Raw genomic sequence first — 22,663 nt, 5'->3', positions numbered from 1 at the left:
AACGGTAAAGGGACCAAGAATGTAAAATAGGAGAGGGATAAAGAGCAGAGAGACCACAGCAGAGTCATATTCAGATGCATGTGCACAAAATAGTTGTAGTTAGACATGGCAAAACACAGAGACCCAGTTGGAAGCGGGTTGAATGGGAACAAGTGTGATAAGCCTTTGCAATCTATGGGGGTATCGAATAGGGGAACGCTGTTGATAGACTGGTGTTGCCTTGTGGTGTTTTTTTGTGTTTACTCCTCCTCGTCCCCTGAGCTCACCTTTTGTTTTGCACACCACCCATATATAATGTAATGAATAACAAGAACTTCGTCCATTTTCTCTGGTTATAACTATGGACTTTTGAACCATACAGTATAAAATATGCACAGACACAATGCTTTTTGACATGGAATGTACTTTTACTTAAAACATCTCTATACAGGGTATGTCAGTTTACAAAAGGGTGAACTAGAAAGAACATAAACAGTCAAAAGTAACACAAAGACAACTGTGTACAGTAATACATACAAATAAACCATTGTAGACATAAATAAATTATAGACAAACTGTATGTACACCATTTACAGTACATGAGAGTTGGGACACAATATGACATCTTCAGCCTATTAAAACGTAAAATGATATAACTTTTATATTAACGTTTTTAATTAATTAACAGCGACAAGTCGTTGTCTATTTGTCGGAGAGAGGGAGGTTGTAATACAAACCATTTCATGCCAGAAACACTAGGATTTTACATGCAAAGCCAAGGTCTCTAAGGAATCTTAATCTACTGTATAACGACTCATATCCACATGCAACATTCAGAAGCATTTCCTCATTGAAGGGTTGGGTCAACTGTTTATTGGTGGGCTACTTGTTAGCAATTTCTTTGATTGGTAGGGCGTACATACAACAGTAGAYGCATGACTAAGTAGTGTCTGAAAGAGGACCCTTCTCCCTTCTGTTGGTGGCTGTTCTCCAGTGMCCTGAGTCTGGGAGGTTAGTTCTGTGCAGTCTGGTCAGCTCTGGTCAGCTGATCTCTCAGTGCCTCTATGTTGGGCTGGTGCTGGTGATGATTCCTGAGTCTAGGTCCTGAGATAGGACAAACAAGTCAACGATATGGTCAGAGTTAGGGTTGCAAAGCTACCGGTCATTTACGAAAGTTACTAGATTCTTCAGTAATAATGGCAATTAACAGATAATCTATGGAAACTATAGTGATTTATACTTGAATAACCAAAACATATATTTATTCATATATAAAGTATACATTTATTATATCTGTGTCCATATTGTCCATGAGTTTCTAGTGGATAGACCATATGGTTCAAGAGAAAATAGCGTAATTAATGAAAAAAGCATCTAATCAACAATGGCATTATTTTCAATGAACTCTGCAACTCCTCCAACTATTGTATTTTTTCACAACTACAACCATTTTGTACCCAAAACATTTACAGCAAAAACATATTGATATAGTCAAATAAATAAGTGAGTAAAAAYCATAAAGGATAGTTCATGCGGAAATCCTCATATTAAACACATTTACTAAGTTGGTTTATATATTTAGAATAAAGTTTATAGCCTTGACATTCATTTATTTATTTTAAAATCATCTTATTGGATTTTTTGTAATATYTTTTACATGAGACCACACAGAGGGCCAGAGATAGTCGGCAGTACCCCAAAAGGCCACTAGATGTCATCTGGTAAAATTCCATACATTCCTTGAAAGTTACAAAATTATGGCAGTTTACTGGTAGACTTCGAAAGTTTCCAGTAATATACTCTTCCTTTGCAACCCTAGTCAGACTGCAACATCACCCATTTTTTACATTACATTTTCTAACACCTCTCAAACTGGCCATGTTTAACAGAACATCAGTTATCAGTGGTTATGCATGTGCGTATTCTCATTGTAAATCTCTTTTAGCATTTGGAAAAGAGCAAGATAATCCAATCAATGATCTTACTGTGCTGCAGGACTGGTGAGATGTCGGGAGTGCAAAAAGTCTTGGTGGTGGCAGGACCCTCTCCTCCTGCTCCAATCACCTGGATCTCCAGCCTGTAGAGGGTGGCTAGCTGCAGACCTGACACTACCAGGACAGTACGCTCCTGAGAGAAGAGTGAAGACAGCAATACAGGGGCTCATTTACTGTGAAAAGGGGGAGCTGGTTGGCTTTTTCCTATATGGATGTTTTGGTCACCGTACTCTACTACACCCCCACCCCCCTTTGCCGTGAAACTACTTCTTTAAACCGCAACAAATCATGGGAACTTGTGAAAATGGATTACTTGGACATTTGTTGGTTATTTATGGGAATTTTGATTTCCTGAGACAAATGGTCAGATTTGTTGCATAAAGGTGGGCTAATTCATTGAGTTGATATGGGATTCCAGTTATAGTGGCACCCCACTGGGGAGACGCTGGTTGAATGGACGTTGTTTCCACGTCATTTCAACGTGGAAAAGAGGCTGAAATGACGTCTGTGCCCAGTGGGACAGCACTATTTGGGTTTATACTGATGGACTTACTGGTGGTAGTATCTGGGACTGTGAGATTAGGCTGTTGGGAAGGTTGTTATGGCGACTGGCTGAGGTCACTTCCGCCCATGTGACCTGGAACCCGTGGAGCTNTAGTATCTGGGACTGTGAGATTAGGCTGTTGGGAAGGTTGTTATGGCGACTGGCTGAGGTCACTTCCGCCCATGTGACCTGGAACCCGTGGAGCTCTCGGGGTGGGAGTGGCGCAGACACCTCCCATGTAAACACAGCTGTGACGTTACCCTTGTGGGCCATGAAGGAGGCGGTCAGGTTCTCTGCCTTGGACAGCACCTTCGGAGGAGGAGTTCCTATGGGACAAACATACAGAGTGTTTGAGGGGACCAGTTTGAGCAAAGCAATGCGCAGAATTGCAAATCTTGATCACATAATGACTAGTTATTTAGGATGCAAGGTGATATGTAGATCAGTGATTCAGTCCGACTTCAATGTAGTTGATCTCAAACATAGAGGGGTACACCAATGGACATGTGAATTGAAGGGTCACTAGGTCAATGACAAAGTGACCAAAGTGGTCTTTGGGTGGTCAGTGGTGTCTCACCTTCCTGGCCGGGACAGGCTATGTGTTTGGGGCTCTTGGCCCTGATGCTGGCACAGGAGGGGGTAAAGAAGAAGGTGGTTTCTGCCTGGGCACGTCCCTTAGTACCCAGTGGCTGGAGGTTCACTCTGTACTTACAGGAGAAGAGCAAGCCGGGGAGGCTGGCAAAGCCCTCCTGTAAGAGGTTAAAGACAGCGGACACAGATATGATGAGAGCAGCCTATACTGTAACTCCAATAGAGATATATACCCTTTGTCGTAGTTTCACCATAACTTGTTTCACCATAAATCGGTTGTATGGCTGAATGAAACTGGTTACCCGTGTGATGATCTTGTCCGCTCCTTTGGTCTGGTTGTGTCCACAGTACTCTGGTACCCACTGGACACGATACCGAACTACGGTGGGATCTGAGAGAAATTGAAAGTAGTATCAATCAATAATCATTCATTATCAATCAACTGCCGATTTGTCGCATAACACTGGTGACAAAGCACACATTGTCCTTTCAAAATAAGAGTCAATAGTTCACTTATAAAGCTCAACTTGTTCAAACAGAACAGATTATTTGATGCAAAATGTAAAGAAGCCGTTCCTCAGTTGGCTCTTGCTGAGTTGCCCAGTGGTGTGCTCTGGTTAGCCCAGTGTGTGTGCCTGGTTAGCCCAGTGTCGTGTGCCTCTGGTTAGCCCAGTGTGTGTGCTCTGTTAGCCCAGGTGTTGCTCTGGTTAGCCCAGTGTGGTGCTCTGGTTAGCAGGTGTCTGTGCTCTGGTTAGCCCAGTGTGTGTGCTCTGGGTAGCCAGTGTGTGAGCTCTGGTGCATGGTGCTCTGGGTAGCCCAGTGTGTGTGCTCTGGGTAGCCCAGTGTGTGGTGCTCTGGTTAGCCCAGTGTGTGTGCTCTGGTTAGCCCAGTGTGTGTGCTCTGGTGGGTATGCCCAGTGTGTGTGCTCTGGGTAGCCCAGTGTGTGTGCTCTGGTAGCCCAGTGTGTGTGCTCTGGGTGCCCAGTGTGTGTGCTCTGGGTAGACCCAGTAGTGTGTGCTCTGGTAGCGCCAGTGTGTCTCTGGTTAGCCCAGTGTGTGTGCTCTGGTTAGCCCAGTGTGTGTGCTCTGGTTAGCCCAGTGTGTGTGCTCTGGGTAAGCCCAGTGTGTGTGCTCGGTGGTTAGGTCTCCCAGTGTGGTGTGCTCTGGGTAGCCATTGCTGTGGTGTTCTGGGTAGCCCAGTGTGTGTGCTCTGGTAGCCCAGTGTCTCTTCTGTGTGCTCTGGGTAGCCAGCTGTAGCTGGGAGTGCTCTGGCTAGCCCAGTGGTGTGCTCTGGGTAGTCCCAGTGTGTGCTCGGGTGCCGTGTTTGCCATGGTCTCTCTGTGATGTGTGCTCGGTAGCCCAGTCGTGTGCTCCTGTGGTGCATGTGTCCACTCGGTTAGCCAGTGTGTGTGCTCTGGTAGCCCGTGTGTGTGTCTCTGGGTAGCCCAGTGTGCGTGTGCCTGGTGTAGCCACGTGTGCTGCTGGTAGCCCAGTGTGTGTTGTCTCTGGCCCTATGTGTGTGGCCTGCGTAGCCCAGTGTGTGTGCTCTGGGTGACCAGGTAGCTCGTGACTACGGTCCCAGTGTTGTTGCTCTGGTAGCCCAGTGTGTGTGCTCTGGTTAGCCCAGTGTGTGTGCTCTGGGAGCCCAGTGTGTGTGCTCTGGGTAGCCCAGTGGTGTGTCTGGGTGCCAGTGTGTGTGCTGGGTAGCCCAGTGTGTGTGTCTTGGGTAGCCCAGTGTGTGTGCTCTGGGTAGCCCAGTGTGTGTGCTCTGGGTAGCCAGTGTGTGTGCTCTGGTAGCCCAGTGTGTGTGCTCTGGGTAGCCCAGTGTGTGTGCTCTGGGTAGCCCAGTGTGTGTGCTCTGGGTAGCCCAGTGTGTGTGCTCTGGGTAGCCCAGTGTGTGTGCTCTGGGTAGCCCAGTGTGTGTGCTCTGGTAGCCAGTGTGTGTGCTTCTGTGGTAGCCCAGTGTGTGTTGCTCTGGGAGCCCAGTGTGTGTGTCTGGGTAGCCCAGTGTGTGTGCTCTGGTTAGCCAGTGTGTGTGCTCTGGTAGCCCAGTGTGTGTGCTCTGGGTAGCCCAGTGTGTGTGTCTGGGTACCCAGTGTGTGTGCTCTGGGTAGCCCAGTGTTGTGTGTTTCTGGGTAGCCCAGTGTGTGTTGCTCTGGGTAGCCAGTGTGTGGCTCTGGGTAGCCAGTGTGTGTGCTCGGTAGCCAGTGTGTGTGCTCTGGGTAGCCCAGTGTGTGTGCTCTGGGTAGCCCATGTTGTGTGCTCTGGGTAGCCCAGTGTGTCTCTGGGTAGCCCAGTGTGTGTGCTCTGGGTAGCCAGTGTGTGTGCTCTGGTAGCCCAGTTGTGTGCTCTGGGTAGCCCAGTGTGTGTGCTCTGGTAGCCAGTGTTTGCTCTGGTAGCAGTGTGTGTGCTTCTGGGTAGCCCAGTGTGTGTGCTCTGGTAGCCCAGTGTGTGTGCTCTGGGTAGCCCAGTGTTGTTGCTCTGGTAGCCAGTGTGTGTGCTCTGGGTAGCCCAGTGTGTGTGCTCTGTGTAGCCCAGTGTGTGTGCTCTGGTAGCCCAGTGTGTGTGCTCTGGGTAGCCCAGTGTGTGTGCTCTGTTAGCCCAGTGGTGTGTGCTCTGGGTAGCCAGTTGTGTGTGCTCTGGGTAGCCCAGTGTGTGTGCTCTGGTAGCCCAGTGTGTGTGCTCTGGGTAGCCAGTGTGTTGTCTGGTAGGCCCAGTGGTGTGCTCTGGGTAGCCCAGTGTGTGTGCTCTGGGTAGCCCAGTGTGTGTGCTCAGGGTAGCCCAGTGTGTGTGCTCTGGGTAGCCCAGTGTGTGTGCTCTGGGTAGCCCAGTGTGTGTGCTCTGGTAGCCAGTGGGTTGTCTGGGTAAGCCCAGTGTGTGTGCTCTGGGTAGCCCAGTGTTGTGGTGCGTTCTGGGTAGCCCAGTGAGTGTGCTCTGGGTAGCCATGTGAGTCACCGATGCGGCTCGCGTACTGGGCTTCATGTTCCTGCATGAACAGGATTCAGGATGTACTTCTGTGCATCTTATCAGCTTGTAAGAAAGCAGCCTTTTGTTTCATCCTTTTGTTTGTTTAATTACCCACAAGCAGCCTGTACATTTACGATAATCTCTCTGTTTACATAACGATAGGGAGGTGGTGGTTAGAGGATTATTTCCTCAGCAGCACTGCTGTTCTTATCAAAGGCCAAATCATATGTGTGTGTGTGTGTGTGTGTGTGTGTGTGTGTGTGCCTATGCGTGCGTTCATTCATGCGTGTGTGGCTGTGTCTAGGTTTCTCCCTGCATACCGGTGCTCCTCTGCCAGTAGACCCGGACCTGCAGCTGGCCATCCTGGTAGAAGGGGGTGCCCACATCCATTACATCAGGGATAAGGCCCTCGGAGACGGGGACCGGGTGGGCGCCAGACCTCTGCTCCTCCCCTGATTGTGGAACAATGAAAATGGGAACAAAGCGATGTTAGATCAGATGCAAACATACATTACATGCCAAAACACTATAGCTTTCCCTTTTTACCCTCATTTTGACAGGGAGTCATGCTGAGACCAAGGTCTCTTTCAACGATCAGCCCTGTATACARATCAATACACAAAATGCAAAACACATTCATAGGAAACAAACACACTATTCAGTAAAAATATCCTCAATTAGCCTTTTCTGTCAATCCAGATACCCAGAAAATTTTAAGCGGGGACATGATCAATGAGGGCACCATCCAATGTACATACACAATACAGTATATACAAAAGTATGTGGATACCCTTTCAAATTAGTGGATTCGGCTATTTCAGCCCCACCCGTTGCTGACAGATGTATAAAATTGAGCACACCGCCATGCAATCTCCATAGACWAACATTGGCAGTAGAATGGCATTACTGAAGAGCTCAGTGACTTTCAACGTGGCACCATCATAAGATGCCACCTTTTCAATAAGTCAGTTCGTCAAATTTCTGCCCAACTGTAAGTGCTGTTATTGTGAAGTGGAAACGTCTAGGAGCAACAACGGCTCAGCCGCGAAGTGGTAGGTCACACAAGCTCATAGAACGGAACCACCGAGTGCTGAAGCGTGTAAAAATCGCCTGTCCTTGGTTGCAACACTGACTACCGAGTTCCAAACTGCTTCTGGAAGCAACGTCAGCACAAGAACTGTTAGGCTGGAGCTCCATGAAATGGGTTTCCATGGCCGAGCAGCCACACACAAGACATTTTCTCAGGCAGAGGACCTGAAATCACATGACAGAATAGACAGGCTGTGTTCTGACTGATGTTTGACTGTTGTTTTATGTCACATTAAATCATATTGCTTATATGAAATCTTAATAAAAAATAGGCTTACTTTTGTTTGTTTTTTCCTCTGAAGACATGATCATGTCTAAAATCAGATTACAATTCAATTATTATATTTTTTTAAGATCAACATGCACAATGCCAAGCGTCGGCTGGAGTGGTGTAAAGTTCACCGCCATTGGACCCAGGAGCATTGGAAATGCGTTCTCTGGAGTGATAAATCACGCTTCACCATCTGGCAGACAAACTTGGGGTTCGGCGAATGCCAGGAGAATGCTACCTGCCACAATGCATAGTGCCAACTGTAAAGTTTGGTGGACGAGGAATAATGGTCTGTGACTGTTTTTCATGGTTCGGGCTAGGCCCCTCAGTTTCAGTGAAGGGAAATCTTAACGCTACAGCATACAATGACATTCTAGATGATTGTGTGTGTCCAACTTTGTGGCAACAGTTTGGGGAAGACCCTTTCCTGTTTCAGCATGATAATGCCCCCGTGCACAAAGCGAGGTCCATACAGAAATGGTTTGTCAAGATTGGTGTGAAAGAACTTGACTGGCCTGCACAGAGCCTTGACCTCAACTCCATCGAACACCTCTGGGATGAATTGGAACGCCGACTGCGACATCAGTGTCCTCACTAATGCTCACTAATGCTCTTGTGGCTGAATGGAAGCAAGTCCCCGCAGCAATGTTCCAACATCTAGTGGAAAGCCTTCCCAGAAGAGTGTTATAGCAGCAAAAGTTGGACCAACAATTTATTTCTCAACTGTGGCAGTCATGAAGTTCTGTCAGCCGGTGATTGTCAAGCAAATAACTGCTGGCCTCACAGTAATTGACCGTTAATTAACATAAACACATTTAGCAAATTCTGGCTTCCACGCATAGCCTACAAGCCACTGATTCAGACCTTTGGAACATCTACATTTTAAAAAGTCTAATAAATCCATGTAACATAGCCTACACCATCACAATAAATCCATTATTTATTTTAGACAGGTCTAAAGAAACATGATATTAAGGAAAAGTAGTCTATTTCTGAAGAACAGAATAGCATACTCTGAGTTGTCCTGATGTTAGGCCCTGATCTGGCTATGCTATATGGCTGTGGGCTACACTAGTTCATTTAGCAGACACTGAATTGTTGCCACTGAATTGTTTAGAATTCAGTGGCATTATTTAATATTATTTAATAGTATAAAGAATAATAGTATGAAGAATTCCCTGGCGGCATCCCCTTTGTGTGGCCGTAATGCCCCCTAAATAAATCCAGGCCTTTTGCTGCCATGACCCCAAATGTAATTATGCATGTAATGCTTTTACTATAAAGGTGCCATTTTATGGTGAAAATGATCTTCCCCAAACCTGAAACTCACGCGCTGCTTTATGGATGCCAGTTAGGCTCGACACCCCTTGTAAAGCAGATTAATGTGCTTAATTTTAAGAAGTTATTTGGCCACTTTAGTTGTAATACAAACCTTATCAAAACAGGCCTATGGGTTATGTGTGCGACTATGATTAGAAAAAGTCGCAAAAAAAGGCATTGTTTCTTATGCTGGGCATCATTCACAAGTGATAATATAGAATTCACAAGTGATAGGCTAATARTGTCACCCATCAGACTATTCTTAATTTAATCTTGTCTTTACATATACTAAATAATATATGTGTGAAATTTGTTTTTATTTAAAATGGACCATTATCATGCACCTGTCTCGAAACATGGGCAGTGGAACAAATACATGCCATCTATGCACTTAAACAGCAAATGGAGGACGCTTTTCCCGTGGTTCATTTTCACGCCAGCCAGGAAGGCTATACCCCTGTTGTAAAGATAAACAATGTGCTTAATATTAGGAAAGTTGAGAAATAAATATAGTAGGCCTAGCCTTAGAAAGCTGATGGGATCCTCCTCTTTTTAATAGAGGCCATCACTCTGTTTTCTCACGCAATTGCATAGCCTATAGAAATGTTGCGCAATATGAGCTCATTGGCTCTCATGACGTATTTGATTAGATTTTCGATTACAATTGCATTGATGCTGAGTACCAGGCAGTTTGCAAGTTTGGTAGGCTAATAATGACCATCAGCAGCATCAGAGCTTGGAGAAGCCTAATTACCGTAATAAACGGTATTTGACTGCAGTCATGACTCGTGACTGGTCATGTAGTATATCACTCTTCCAACCTCAATATACTGGGTAAATATTTAATAGAGTTGCAAAATTCTGTAAATCCTCCAACTGGGATTTCTGGAAAAACCAGGGAACTTTGAGAATGTTCCCAGAATTTGGGGAGCCTAATTATCAAATATTTTCCTTAGCAAATGACAGCTGATAAGCTTTGACTGTTGTTGACGTACTGTGTCGTGTGTTGAAGTGCAGGGTGGCTTTGGGACTTTTCAGTGGGGTCTGTCCCCAGTAAGACACGGCCTGTAGCTCCACACTGTAACTCCTGTTAGCTCGCAGACTCTCCAGCTCCACATAGCTCTGCCCCTGGATACACACACACAGGACAGAGGGGTTATAGGGTCAGGAAGACCATGCTGTGTCCTCTGCATCCACACAACAAAAGGTACAAAGTAGGTCCAATAACCACAGCAATAAATTGCCGGGAAATTTTCATTTTCCAAAACAGACACGAGCTAATGCAGATTTAATAGCATCAATTTGCGATTCATTTGCCAAACGTGACAACTATACAATTGCTTGGTTTGGTGTGTAAGCACTAAGCACCATGCGATTGGAGGGTTTATGCCATCACAGCCACACACACTGCCATTGTTTATCCTTCCATTACATTTGTTGTGGCTTGAGGAAAGAAAGAACAGGCTTCCACTCTACATTGTCCCAGGGAATGTCCCATGTTAATGAGTGTCTACATGTCAGGGTAGAAAAYGGGTTCCAAAATGGTTCTCCTATGGGGACAGCCGAAGAACCATTTAAGTTTCTAGAAATAGTATGACGAGACCGCCAAAGCCCCTCAGGCCACGTCATTCCATTTCTATTGGTATGACTGACCTACCACATGGGKCCAACATGTCAAGGTAGGGGCCTTACTCTACGACTTACCCCATTGACCATCTTCCTCCTCTTGGTCTTAGGTGGTGCTGTGGCCCCAGTGCTGCCTGTGGCCCAGCTCCAGGACACCTTGTAGTGGTGTACAGGGACATCCAGGTCTGAGGGGATGGACCAGCGCAGCCGGACCGACACCGCCCTGCCGCCGGGGCCAAAGGTCACGTTGGACACCCTCAGCTCAGATGGGGCAGGGGGGCCGGAGGGGTCTGGGGACGACATCAGGTGTCATTGGTCTGAAGTAGACATCAGTAGTGTTTCTGGTGTTTCTAGGTCAAACCGTTTTGTTATATTTCAGTCTTCTGTGATGTATATAAAGTGTAATATTGGGATGCAAACTCAAAATGTAACACATTTCAACTCTATATCTGACATGGTACAGTTGTCTTCTTTTTTTAAAGCCCATAACCATGTGTGTGAGGTGTATACTTCTGTTTCAAAGTAGATTTGGACCAAAAATCAGTCTGTGTGACCCTGATTTAACCCACTGCAGTAAAAAGGTCAATCAATCATGGAGGCATTCTCGCTGACAAATGCAGCACAGCTAACCCACACCGCACATTACAGCTGCCAAATACATTAAGCTTTAGTAACTGTCTATGAAAGCTATTCATACATTGACTGGAAGGTATTACAGCTCTAGGGGGCTTAAGCACAATACAGCACTTCAGAAATGGCCAAAAGCCAATGTAATTAGTCTGTATTCATCTTCATTACAGTCAGTGCAATATCACCCCAGGTTGTTTAAGCCAGCCTCACTCACACACACACACACACACACACACATACACAAGCAGACACACAAACAAACACACACGCACACCTTTCTTGGTGTGGATGTGGCGACTGGGAGTGGTGAACCCTCTGGTCCCATGGACGTTCACTGCTGCCACTCTGAACTGGTACCACCGGCCTGCCCGGATATCAGCCAGCCGCGCTTTCTCCTCCGTGGTCTAGAGAGAGCGAGAGAGGGAGAGAGAGAAAGAGAGAGAGAGAGAGAGCGAGAGAGAGAGAGAGAGAGAGAGAGAGAGTTGTTTAACTTCATGAACAATCAATACATTGCCACACATTGAACTCTAAGTAGATTACATTAATTTGTCCCCTTATAATCAACTAAATCCAGTATTAATAACTAAGCATCCCAAAAAAAGGCTGACTAACCTGTGCTACCACCTCCCACTGTGTAGCAGCGTCCTCACTGGGTTGTATCCCGTAGTTCCACCTCCTCTGGACCACGTAGATGACCGGCTCGGCCGACACGTTGAATCGGGAGGACCAGCTCACCTCCATCTGGCCAGACCTCAGCTCCTCAAAACTCAGCTCCTTCCTGGGCTTCAGAGGGGCTCCTGGAAGGGTGAAGTGGGTCGGTTCAAGGTCATGTGATCATTTGATTTTAGTCATTTAGCAGACGTTCTTATCCAGAGCAATTAGGGTTAAGTGCCTTGCTCAAGGGCACATCGGCAGATTTTTTACATAGTTAGCTCAGGGAATCGAACCTTCCACTGACATCAGTGAATTATCTAAGCGAAAGTTAGTTTTTTTATCTCATCTTTGAATTGACCCACAAATTGGTTGCAGATAATATATTGGTTGTAACCAACCAACAAAAAATGTACATACTGAAGTTTCCTGTCTATTTTACTGAACATACTGTGTGTASTGGAGGTTGCTGTACCTTTGTTAAGGTTCTTGGGAGGTTGGCAGGTGTGCCCACAGCCGTTGGYACAGCACTTCGTCWGGGCATTGCACTCTCTGTCCTCCWTGCATCCCTCCACACACGCCGCCGCAAATCCGCTGGCCTTCTCAGGGGCGGGGCAGTCACCCTGCTTCACTGCCACCACCGAGCGCAGGAACTCACAACTCGTCACACACTCCCAGTGCTTCTTGGGAATTGAGCGCTGGGGTGGAGGATTGGGGGACAGACAGACAGAGAAAGCACAGATGCTTTACTACTAAAATAACATGCAGAAAAACTGTGCAGACACTGTAAGAAGAAGATCAGTTTCGGATTACTTACTGAGTAAGGAAATTGAAGAAGCACTGAGGTAACATTTGCCTGTGTCAGATTACTTTTGCCAAGAAAATGTCTATGGAGGAGAATCTGAACTGAACTCTACTAATTTAGCCTCTCAACATGAAGCCTCTCCTCAGGGTGTTCCTCCCRCCTAACTTAACGAAGTGGGAGGCTATCAAAAGTCATCATACCTCACAAAGCTCCCGACACTGGCTCTTCAGGTCCCAGGAGGCCTTGCAGGGTTCCAGGCACTTTGAAGGTGAGAGAAACAGAGATGGAGGTGAGGGCTTGTTACACCTTCCATGCCACCACAGGAGATATCTGAAGCAGCTTAATAAATGAAAAACGTGCCACCACGGTATTCAAAAAAAATACTTGAATACTTCTTCTGCCCTCAAGCTCCCTCAATATAACAGCAAAAAGTGTTACCACAAACTTTAGCAGCTTGAGGTTTATTGGGAGGAATCTTTGTATGCATCTGACATCTGTGGCCTTGTCGGTGTTCCTGACTCTCTTGAGGAAAGAATAGCTAAAGAACTTGACAGTRGGTTGCTGGACCCACATTTAATTTGGCGAACATCAGTTTAAGGGAAATAAATAGGATGTTTGAAAATCAAAGAACACCACTCTTCCACAGTGTGTTTGTTATTAACTATGTGCTRCCTGTAGCGGCTTGTAGATCTGTACTGCTGTCCTTGTCCCCTGAGAGACACTCTTCCTGCATGAGTAACTCAGGCTAGACTGCCCAGGGGAATATTCCCATTTCCAATTTCATGCTGCAATGAAACACCGTGGTTGGTAGCCATGGAGGAAGGCAGTGGGGAATGTTGCATCACAATGTATAGTAAGGCTGGTGGCTCTAGGGGTAATTTGAAAGTTACCATATTACAATAACAACATCCATTTGATATCCAGGTTTAACTATGCTGAACAAAAATATAAACGCAACATGCAACAATTTCAATGATTTTACTGAGTTACATTTCATATAAGGCAATCAGTCAATTTAAATAAATAAATTAGGCCCTAATCTATAGATTTCACATGACTGAGCAGGGGCGCAGCCATGGGTGGGCCTGGTAGGGCATAGGCCCACCCACTTGGGAGCCAGGCCRAGCCAATCAGAACAAGTTTTTCCCCACAAAAAGGGCTTTATTYCAGACAGAAATACTCCTCAGTTTCATCAGCTGTCCGAGGGGCCGGTCTCAGACGATCCCGCAGGTGAAGAAGCCGGATGTGGAGGTCCTGGGCTGGCGTTGTTACACGTGGTCTGTGGTTGTGAGGCCGGTTGGACGTACCGGCAAATTTTCTAAAAACGTTGTCATTCTGATCTAAGAATATTACTCCTGCTTATTATGAAGAAAAAATACATCTGTTTAACTTTGTAAACTAAAGGTGTGTTTAGAATTATTTTTGTTGTATTAATGCTATTTAATCTCTCCTCAGCCTAATATTATTCTGTTTGTCCTGTGGGTACCTTTGCCACTGTTCCACCCCTTGTGTATTGCGCTGTCATGGTGTATTTGGCTTATGGTAGAGAAATTAACATTCAATTATCTGGAAACAGCTCTGGTGGACATTCCTGCAGTCAGCATGCCAATTGCACACTCCCTCAAAACTTGAGACATCTGTGGCATTGTATTGTGTGACAAAACTGCACATTTTAGAGTGGCCTTTCATTGTCCACAGCACGAGGTGTACCTTTGTAATTATCATGCTGTTTAATCAGCTTCTTGATATACCACACCTGTCAGGTGGATGGATTGTCTTGGCAATCTCTGGGATCTTTTTCAGCTCATAAAACATGGGACCAACACTTTACACACTTTACATGKGTTTATATTTGTGTTCAGTATATAAACTCGGTATGCTTATGGTTATTATTTCTTACTTACTTATGCCTTGACACAAGTATAACAGCATGTCCAATACACTCCTACAACCTTCTAGAGAAAACCTCAACCATGTAATGCGTTGTTGAAGGTTTTCAAGGCGTGAAGATTGGAGTTATCCTGGGGCAACGTTTTGGTCGGAATGAGAGTGGGAAACACATTTATCTTCAGTTGCTGTGAAAACATGAGAAAGTGTGTGTGTGTGTGTGTGTGTGTGTGTGTGTGTGTGAGCGTGTGTGTGTGTGTGTGTGAGTAAGTGTGTGAGGGGTGGAATGGGGTGGAGAGTGTTGGTAGTTGTCGGAAACTCTGAATAATGTGAAGGAAGGAGGCACACGTTGAAATGAAGCTGAGGTGCCCACTTTATGGTGGGGGAAATGTGGAGACCCTGCCGAGCTCGCCCCAGGCCCCACTGCTACTTGTATGGAAGGAACATCCTGAAACTGCTAAAGCCTGACGCTGTACCCTTTCCCATTCAGTAACAKATGCTCATACATTGCTCATACATTCAACTAGCTCTCTCTTACCCCTCTACTCTCCTGTAGTACCCTGTCCTCGCTTTATCTCTCCTACAGTCCCTCCATACTACAGTGTACTGCATGTCTAAAGCTCTCCCATTGTGTCTAGATCCTCGGCTSCCCGCCATCGCCTAGTGCCATGCCGTACTATGAGTGTCCCTGTCCTGTCATRTCTTATCTCCCTTCTCTGGTCTCCAACTTGAGATTCTTCCTCTAATCCCAACTGACGCTCAGGCTCTCTCGTCTCCTCGTTCTTTTTGTGCCTCTCGGCTACGCTTCGTTTTCCGCCCCATTTCAAACTCAAACCAAGCATTCCTTTCCACRAGCGACCGACCGCAAATAAAGCAGAGTTCTCGGACTCTGATAGAATGTCTAGGAATTTACACAACACCTAAGGACTCTCTTCCACTGATGGCAAAAGACAAAGGAGTATTACCCCTTGACGGCAGAAGTTTGATAGACATTTGGAAGTCAATAATGCTTACTCTTAATTTTGAACACAGGAAAACCTGCTCTGTTTTACAAAGGAACCAGGGAAAACAGGAAAAGCACCAGCAGGGTGCACATGGCCATTTCAGTATGCAGTAGGACAAGAGTGAACCGTTTCCTCTCTGAACGACAGTAGATAATGGCCTCAGTGACTTCTGACCGTGCATAACGCTGCTGTTCTGTTTGGGTGGTGTAGACTGAGCCTGCTTCTCAAATGGTACCCTYTTCTCTATATAGTGCTCTCCCTTTGACCAGCGCCATATGGGCCCTGGTCAAAATAAATGCACTAAATAGYGAAAAGGGTGCCATTTGGGATGCYCACTGGCTGTACTGTAGCACACAACAGTGTTTGATACCGTGCCCAGATGACACCCTCCCTGGAGAAAAAAGACCCTGCCTTTTGTCTCTCCCTTCCTGTTTCTACAAATTGAACAGGCTTTGGGGGGGTTCCAGAGTCTTTCACAAGAGGCTGTGCCAGCTCTCTGTAGTGCTAACACTGTTCATTATTTCACATGGTCATGTCTGTGGTGTAGGGAAGAAGATGTGGTGTGTTAGAAATGGCACCCTATTGCCTGCATAGGGCTCTGGTCAAAAGTAGTGCACTATATATGGAATAGGGTGCCATTTCAGCCTTGTTTTTAGTCCTTAGGGCCACATCATCCCAACTGCTAGACCAGTAAGTGTTAGTTGGTACACTAATGACTCCCAAGTGCTGCCTAAACGCCAATCTGAAGGAGCCTTGGCTTGTCGTGAGGTGATAAAAAAATAATGACTTCAACTAAGCATTCATATCTGCAGAACTGAGAGGCTGACAGACTGCCCGGTGTAATGGCATGGCAATTATGACCGTCCACGGCTCTCCTAAATGAGGCACTGAAGCGATCCTGTCATCCCCCGCTAAGCCTTTAAATGAAGATGTGACCGGACTCTATTGTGTCAGGCTATGGTAATCATCTATAGTAGCCTTAATTGACTGCCTGCCTCGACGAGATAGTGACAGYCAGATTAACAGTCACTCATCGTTACCAGGGAGGTCCATAGAGACAACGTGATGCTGAGTGTGAATGGGCAAAGTACAGGATGATCTGACTATTGTGACCAAACATTATCATAGCTCTACTGGATGTAATCACTGAGGGTTWAAAAAAAAATGGCAGCACTGTTGTTGTCTCCGATAAGTTGTGGYTGGACTTTTAGTGTAGCAGTAAGCACTGCTGCAAGCAATCACCAAATGCAGACATGCGATGGCTTACGCAGCGAAACAAATCATCGCCTGTAATCAAACACTGCGAAACATGAGGGTCTGACTTCCAATTTTGTGGTTGAGCTGGAACTACAGATTACATAGTAGGCAGTGGCATTTCAGGAAGACCTTAAAATCAGACTGAAATCCTTGAGCAGCCAATCAAATCTAATGTTGAGTTCGAGTGATATACTGAACCATTGGTGATACATAACTGAACTGAAAGCAAAGCAAGATTACTTCTAAAGTGAGACCGCAGAGACATTAAGATCTCRTTAGTGAGAATAAATTGATTCTTCATCTCCACTTCYGAGCCTCTAATTTGGCAATTAGCTGCCGTGTAATGAACATTCCACGAGGAAGAGGATTCTAATTGGCTGTGTTCTTTCTTAACGAGAATAGAATATCATTATTACTTTCTTAACGAGAATAAAATAGCATCGCTCTTCAAGAAAACAAGGAGAGCGCTGAAATGTATAATTTTATTATATGCTCAGTTTCACCATTAAAAAACAGAGCAAAAAAACAGCACATTGGTTTGGACCTGGTGTGGAGGATGCCATCACGCTACAGGGATTGACRTGGTTTAAAGTTTGAGTGAAAWCTCTCTCTGGAGTTCTGGAGAAATCTGCTGAGCASTTGGTTAAATGTTTTCATGGACCCACCAAGAGAGGTCAGCGGCGGGCGGACTGCGTTTCTGCTGTGAGCCTACCCTGGGTTGAGTCTGTCTGTCACAGACAGAGACGTGTGTTGTTGTGCTTCTCTCCCATACGGTGACACAAACACACAACTAACCAGAGTATTACACMGTAGTAAACAAAGCAACAAAACAATCACAAAGACAACTCGAAACTAATTAGGAARGTGGCTTCAGAGTAAATAGCTGCGAGTGTGAACGTGTTATCGGGAGAAAAAAAAACATTATTCAATTTAACAAAAACATGTGAGATAATATTGTTCATAATGGTATTTGCCTGCTATTTGCGTTCTGAGATATGACAACTGTGCAACCATTCTATTGTCGTATACTACAGTATACTGAAGCCTGTGGAATAAGCACAAAGGCAACATGTCAGCTTCACTTCTGTACACTGTGGGGCTAGTATACTGAAGGGCTGTTAGAGAACGTTACTGTCCTCATTACCAAAGATGAGTGGACCTCTTTACCCAAAGACAATTATGACTTCCAGAGAGGGATATGCAGAAATGTGTTTGATGAAAATACAAAGTGGAGAGACTAAGAGCTTAACAGCCAAGCATCCATCTAAAGCACCTGTCGCTATACGTTAAAATCATATATTTTGTAGGCTCTATGATCTACAGYGGAACAGTACATAGCTAGCTYCASTATATTGGCTGACAGTGATGTATGGTATTGCATGGTACATAGASTAGTGTGTAAGAACCACTATGACAATGATGTATCATGCTATTTGTTCAGCTGTGCCTTTCCGAGAGCTTTTCCTCTGGAAATAGATCATTCAAGTTTTGTGCGATTTCGTCATGTTAGGTTTGGTATGCATGTAAACATCAGTACAGTTACCTTGGCACACTGTCTATGATTTGACACAGCCCAGGGCTCCATTGTTCTGAAAGGAGAGAAGAAAGTAGAAGAACAGTCAGTAGTGGTAATTACTAGGGAGAGAAGAGAGTAGAGACAGTCAGTAGTATATTACTAGGGAAGAAGAGAGTAGAGGACAGTCAGTAGTATAATTACTAGGGAGAGAAGAGAGTAGAGGACAGTCAGTAGTAATAATTCAGGGAGAGAAAGAGATAGAGAAGTCAGTAGTATATTACTAGGGGAGAGAAGAAGTAAGAAGCAGGTGAGACAGTCAGTAGTAAACTTGGCAAAAGAAAAATGTCCTCTAATGTTCCGTTTAATTTCATCAAACACTTATATATATTTGTATGAACATAAGATTCAACAACTGAGACATAAAACTGAACATTTCCACAGACTGTGACTAACAGAATGGAATAATATGTCCTGAACAAAGGGGGGGTCAAATCAAAAGTAACAGTCAGTATCTGTTGGCACAGCTGCATTAAGTACTGCAGTGCATCTCCTCATCATGGACTGACCAGATTTGCCAGTTCTTGCTGTGAGATGTTACCCCACTCTTCCACCAAGCACTTGCAATTCTCCGCGACTTTCTGGGGGAAATGCCCTAGCCCTCACCCTCCGATCCAACAGGTCCAGACGTGCTCAATGGGTGAGATCCGGGCTCTTCACTGGCCAGGCAGAACACTGACATTCCTGTCTTACAGAAATCACGCACATAACGAGCAGTATGACTGGTGGCATTGTCATGCTGGAGAGTCATGTCAGGATGAGCCTGCAGGAAGGGTACCACATGAGGAGGAGGATGTCTTCCCTGTAAAGCACAGTGTTGAGATTGCCTGCAATGACAACAAGCTCAGTCCGATGTGCTGTGACACACCGCCCAGACATGACGGACCCTCACTTCAAATCGATCCCGCTCCAGAGTATAGGCCTTGGTGTAAGCCTCATTCCTTCGACGAAACGCGAATCTGACCATCACACCTGGTGAGACAAAACTGCGACTCGTCAGTGAAGAACACTTTTTGCCAGTCCTGTCTGGTCCAGCGACTGTGGGTTTGTGCTCATAGGCGACGTTGTTGCTGGTGATGTCTGGTGAGGACCTGCCTTACAACAGGCCTACAAGCCCTCAGTCCAGCCTCTCTCAGCCTATTGCGGACAGTCTGAGCACTGGAATGAAGGGATTGTGCGTTCCTTGTGCCATCCTGTACCTGTCCTGCAGGTGTGATGTTCGGATGTACCGATCCTGTGCAAGTGTTGTTACACGTTGTCTGCCTCTGCGAGGACGATCAGCTGTCCGTCTTGTCTCCCTGTAGCGCTGTCTTAGGCGTCTCACAGTACGGACATTGCAATTTATTGCCCTGGCCACATCTGCAGTCCTTATGCCTCCTTGCAGCATGCCTAAGGCACGTTCACGCAGATGTGTACAGTACAGGCAAGGCTAAAGACAGATAGTCATCTGACCTCTCTGTCATTATCAGGTCAATGAATGMCTGCATCCCAAATGGCACCATATMTCCATTATAGTGCACTACTTTTGAACAGGGCCTATAGGGCTGTGGTCAAAAGTAGTGCACTAMGAAGGGAATAGGGTACCATTTGYGACTCARRCAATTCATCATACCCATGTTATGAAGGCTACTATGGCAGCCCAAGGGACATGAAAGTCAGAACAGATAAAGGTSAAATAAAACACATTTTAAAAAGATGAGGGCATTTTGTTATGTCACTTTGACTAAATGAGTGGAGCACAATATGACCTCTGACGCAAATCAGAACTAGTCTCACAAGTCAGACAATTGTTTCCGAAATATTACACATGAAAGACTYGAAATCAAGGGTAAGGCTACACCCTAAATGGCACCCTATTCCTTATATAGTGCACTACTTTTCACCAGATCCCTGCGGGCCCTGGTAAAAAAGTAGTGCACTACATAGGGAATGTGTGTCATTTGGGATGCAAGCCTAAGTTTGAACCACCTCAAAGCAGACTCTAATGGTCCTGTCCAACAACTATAATCCAGATTGATGGTGGCATTAACATGATTTGAATTCACTGACTGACGTAAATTATGTCATGTTACAAAATCTCAGAAAGGGACTTTTCAATATGGAAAGCTTACGATAGATTCAACAATCTGTACCAAGARGTATTTCCATGGCTGCTTCCAGCACATTGCCAACAGAGACCTTTCAACCAATATGCTTCATTTTAGTCACGTTCACCTGTCCATTACTATGTGTCGAATTGATGAAAAAGTATAGCTGAAGCMTACTGTAGCTAAACCCAAGTCTGGCAATAAGAATTAGCCATTTTATAGGCTGACATGACATAGTATCCTATCCACTCCTACAATGGGTAGACTTGATCTACGATCTATGACAGAAATTCCATCACAGAGGGAATAGATGGGCTGCCCTTGCAATCTAACATTGACCCTGCTACATGATCCGTGGGAAGTAGTGATTAAACAGGTCAAAGGTCATATCCTGACCCTTAGAGAGGTCACACGTGCTTAACAGTGTGGCTAATGATGTGATGTCAGTGCAGTTCCCGTCCTATGATAATAAACCATAGCTAATAGCCATGTGTCTCACTAGTTCCCCATTCCATATTCCCTATGGAGCAATTCATTCAGTAAACTATATAGGCCTACTATATGGGAGTATACTAGTGGGTATTCTCACAGGACCATCCTTCTGAATCCTCAGGCTGAATAGTGAGTAACTGGGCATGTTCACTGCTAAGGCTTAGTTATCTCCATGCCCTGTGTGTTTTATTTGATTTATTTCACCTTTATTTAACCAGGTAGGCTAGTTGAGAACAAGTTCTCATTTACAACTGCGACCTGGCCAAGATAAAGCAAAGCAGTGCGACACAAACAACAACACAGAGTTACACATGGAATAAACAAACATACAGTCAATAACACAGTAGAAAGAAAATCTATATTCAGTGTGTGCACTTGAGGTAAGATTAGGGAGGTGAGGCAATGAATAGGCCGTAGTGGCGAAGTAATTACAATTGAGCAATTAAACACTGGAGTGATAGATGTGCAGAAGATGAACGTGCAAGTAGAGATACTGGGGTGCAAAGGAGCAAAACAAGAAATAACAATATGGGGATGAGGTAGTTGGATGGGCTATTTACAGATGTCATCTGTAAATCAAAGGAGAACATGAACTTGATCATGTGACCTGGGTGGCTCAGTCACAGTGMCATAGGCTTGGGACTGGAGGGGTAGTGAAGGGCTTGATATGGACYTAATTTGGATAACAAGCTTCTCTCTCTCTCTCTCCATCAGCCAGTAGGTTGCTCCACTTCTCAATGCAGAATCAGATTTAAAAATGGGACATGGTAAAGAGAACTTTCTAATGAGYAGTACAGTGTATAGACAGTTTCCTCTGTCAGAACATGATACTGAACTGTCTCCATATATTGTGTCTAGTTTGCTTGCAAACTTACCAAATCTAAAGCAGTTATTGTGAGGCCAAAATCAAAACGTCAGTTATCGGTTAATAATCAACTAAATAAATAAATAAAAATAAAATCTATTTCAAGCACATTCTTGTTTATTAATTCATTTGCGCATAAAAAGCAAAGGGAATATTATATGATGCAGTAGAAACAAATCGGATTGCCTGCGTTTGATCCAACTTTGACTTTATTCCATGAAGACAGCAGCATGCTCGCCCGCTTGTTTTGGCCTTACCTCCACCTGAGATTGTTTGGAAAGCGTCGCTATGCGAGTGCTGTGCAAGCTGAGGCACCTAGACGCACATCTCCCTCGGTAGACGTCGTTCATCGACTGGGTCTCGTCTTTCCTCTTCGTCTTCGCATTGACACTCAAGAACAAGATACTCCACCAACAAAGACTCGCAAATACACCTCGACTTTTAAATAATGACATTGTCTAGGCCTTTTCTCCTGCGTGTTTCCCCTCGTAGCGACGGGACGAGTTTGTGACAGTTTGTGGATGCAGCCCGGGAAACTGATGAAACTTCTATGTCGAAGGGAGGAGRCAGGAWCTGAGCTCAGCCTGCCATTGGAAGACATCAATGATCTCAGGCATGATGTGTGTGATGAGTTTGGACTGTTGCCATCTAATTGTTTAATTGCTGACATATTTTAAGTTATAATTTGCAAATAGCCTCCAAAATTACAATCTAAATGTAAGGGCTAATCTACCTCACGTGATAAAACCAGGTCGAGTAATATCTTTAATGATAATGTCCTGCTCCAAATGAGGAAGGCATTTTGATAAAGGGTAATAACACATGAACAAAATCGACAGAATCCACCCCTCAGCGCTCCTGTTCACCTGCCACTCACTACACCTGTTTATGGTCTTTCCCAATTTTCTGGGGACAAAAAAAAACACATAGAACTGCAACAATCACTTCATAATCTCTTAAATGTTATCCTTGACTGTACTGAAAAACAAATTTTCTATATATTCATTGTGTCTTATTTGGGATTCGTCCCTT

At 45.0% G+C, this 22,663-nt stretch overlaps 1 protein-coding gene across 2 annotated transcripts; it reads right to left on the bottom strand.

The window, feature by feature from the left end:
* Positions 1-386: 386 nt before the first annotated feature.
* LOC111970939 (anosmin-1-like) lies at positions 387-22,184 on the bottom strand. 2 transcript variants are annotated; one of them, XM_070445957.1, is made up of 14 exons: positions 21,889-21,979; positions 18,158-18,203; positions 12,667-12,726; positions 12,137-12,359; positions 11,623-11,807; positions 11,285-11,414; positions 10,459-10,670; positions 9,750-9,882; positions 6,395-6,526; positions 3,411-3,499; positions 3,095-3,266; positions 2,527-2,843; positions 1,965-2,106; positions 387-1,083 (listed from the first exon to the last, which is right to left on the bottom strand). In XM_070445957.1, exons 2-14 carry the CDS (start codon positions 18,197-18,199, stop codon positions 992-994), a joined length of 1,929 nt encoding a protein of 642 aa, XP_070302058.1. In that variant the 5' UTR covers positions 18,200-18,203; positions 21,889-21,979; the 3' UTR covers positions 387-991. The 2 variants fall into 2 exon arrangements, with proteins under 2 accessions (XP_070302058.1, XP_070302057.1); XM_070445956.1 differs by lacking the exon at positions 18,158-18,203 and having other exon boundaries at positions 21,889-22,184.
* Between the last annotated feature and the right edge of the window lie 479 nt (positions 22,185-22,663).

This window comes from Salvelinus sp. IW2-2015, linkage group LG12, assembly GCF_002910315.2.
Source record: "Salvelinus sp. IW2-2015 linkage group LG12, ASM291031v2, whole genome shotgun sequence".
Taxonomy (NCBI): Eukaryota; Metazoa; Chordata; class Actinopteri; order Salmoniformes; family Salmonidae; genus Salvelinus; species Salvelinus sp. IW2-2015.
Note: the sequence above shows the minus strand (reverse complement) of the source record. Positions and strands in the feature narration are given on the sequence as shown.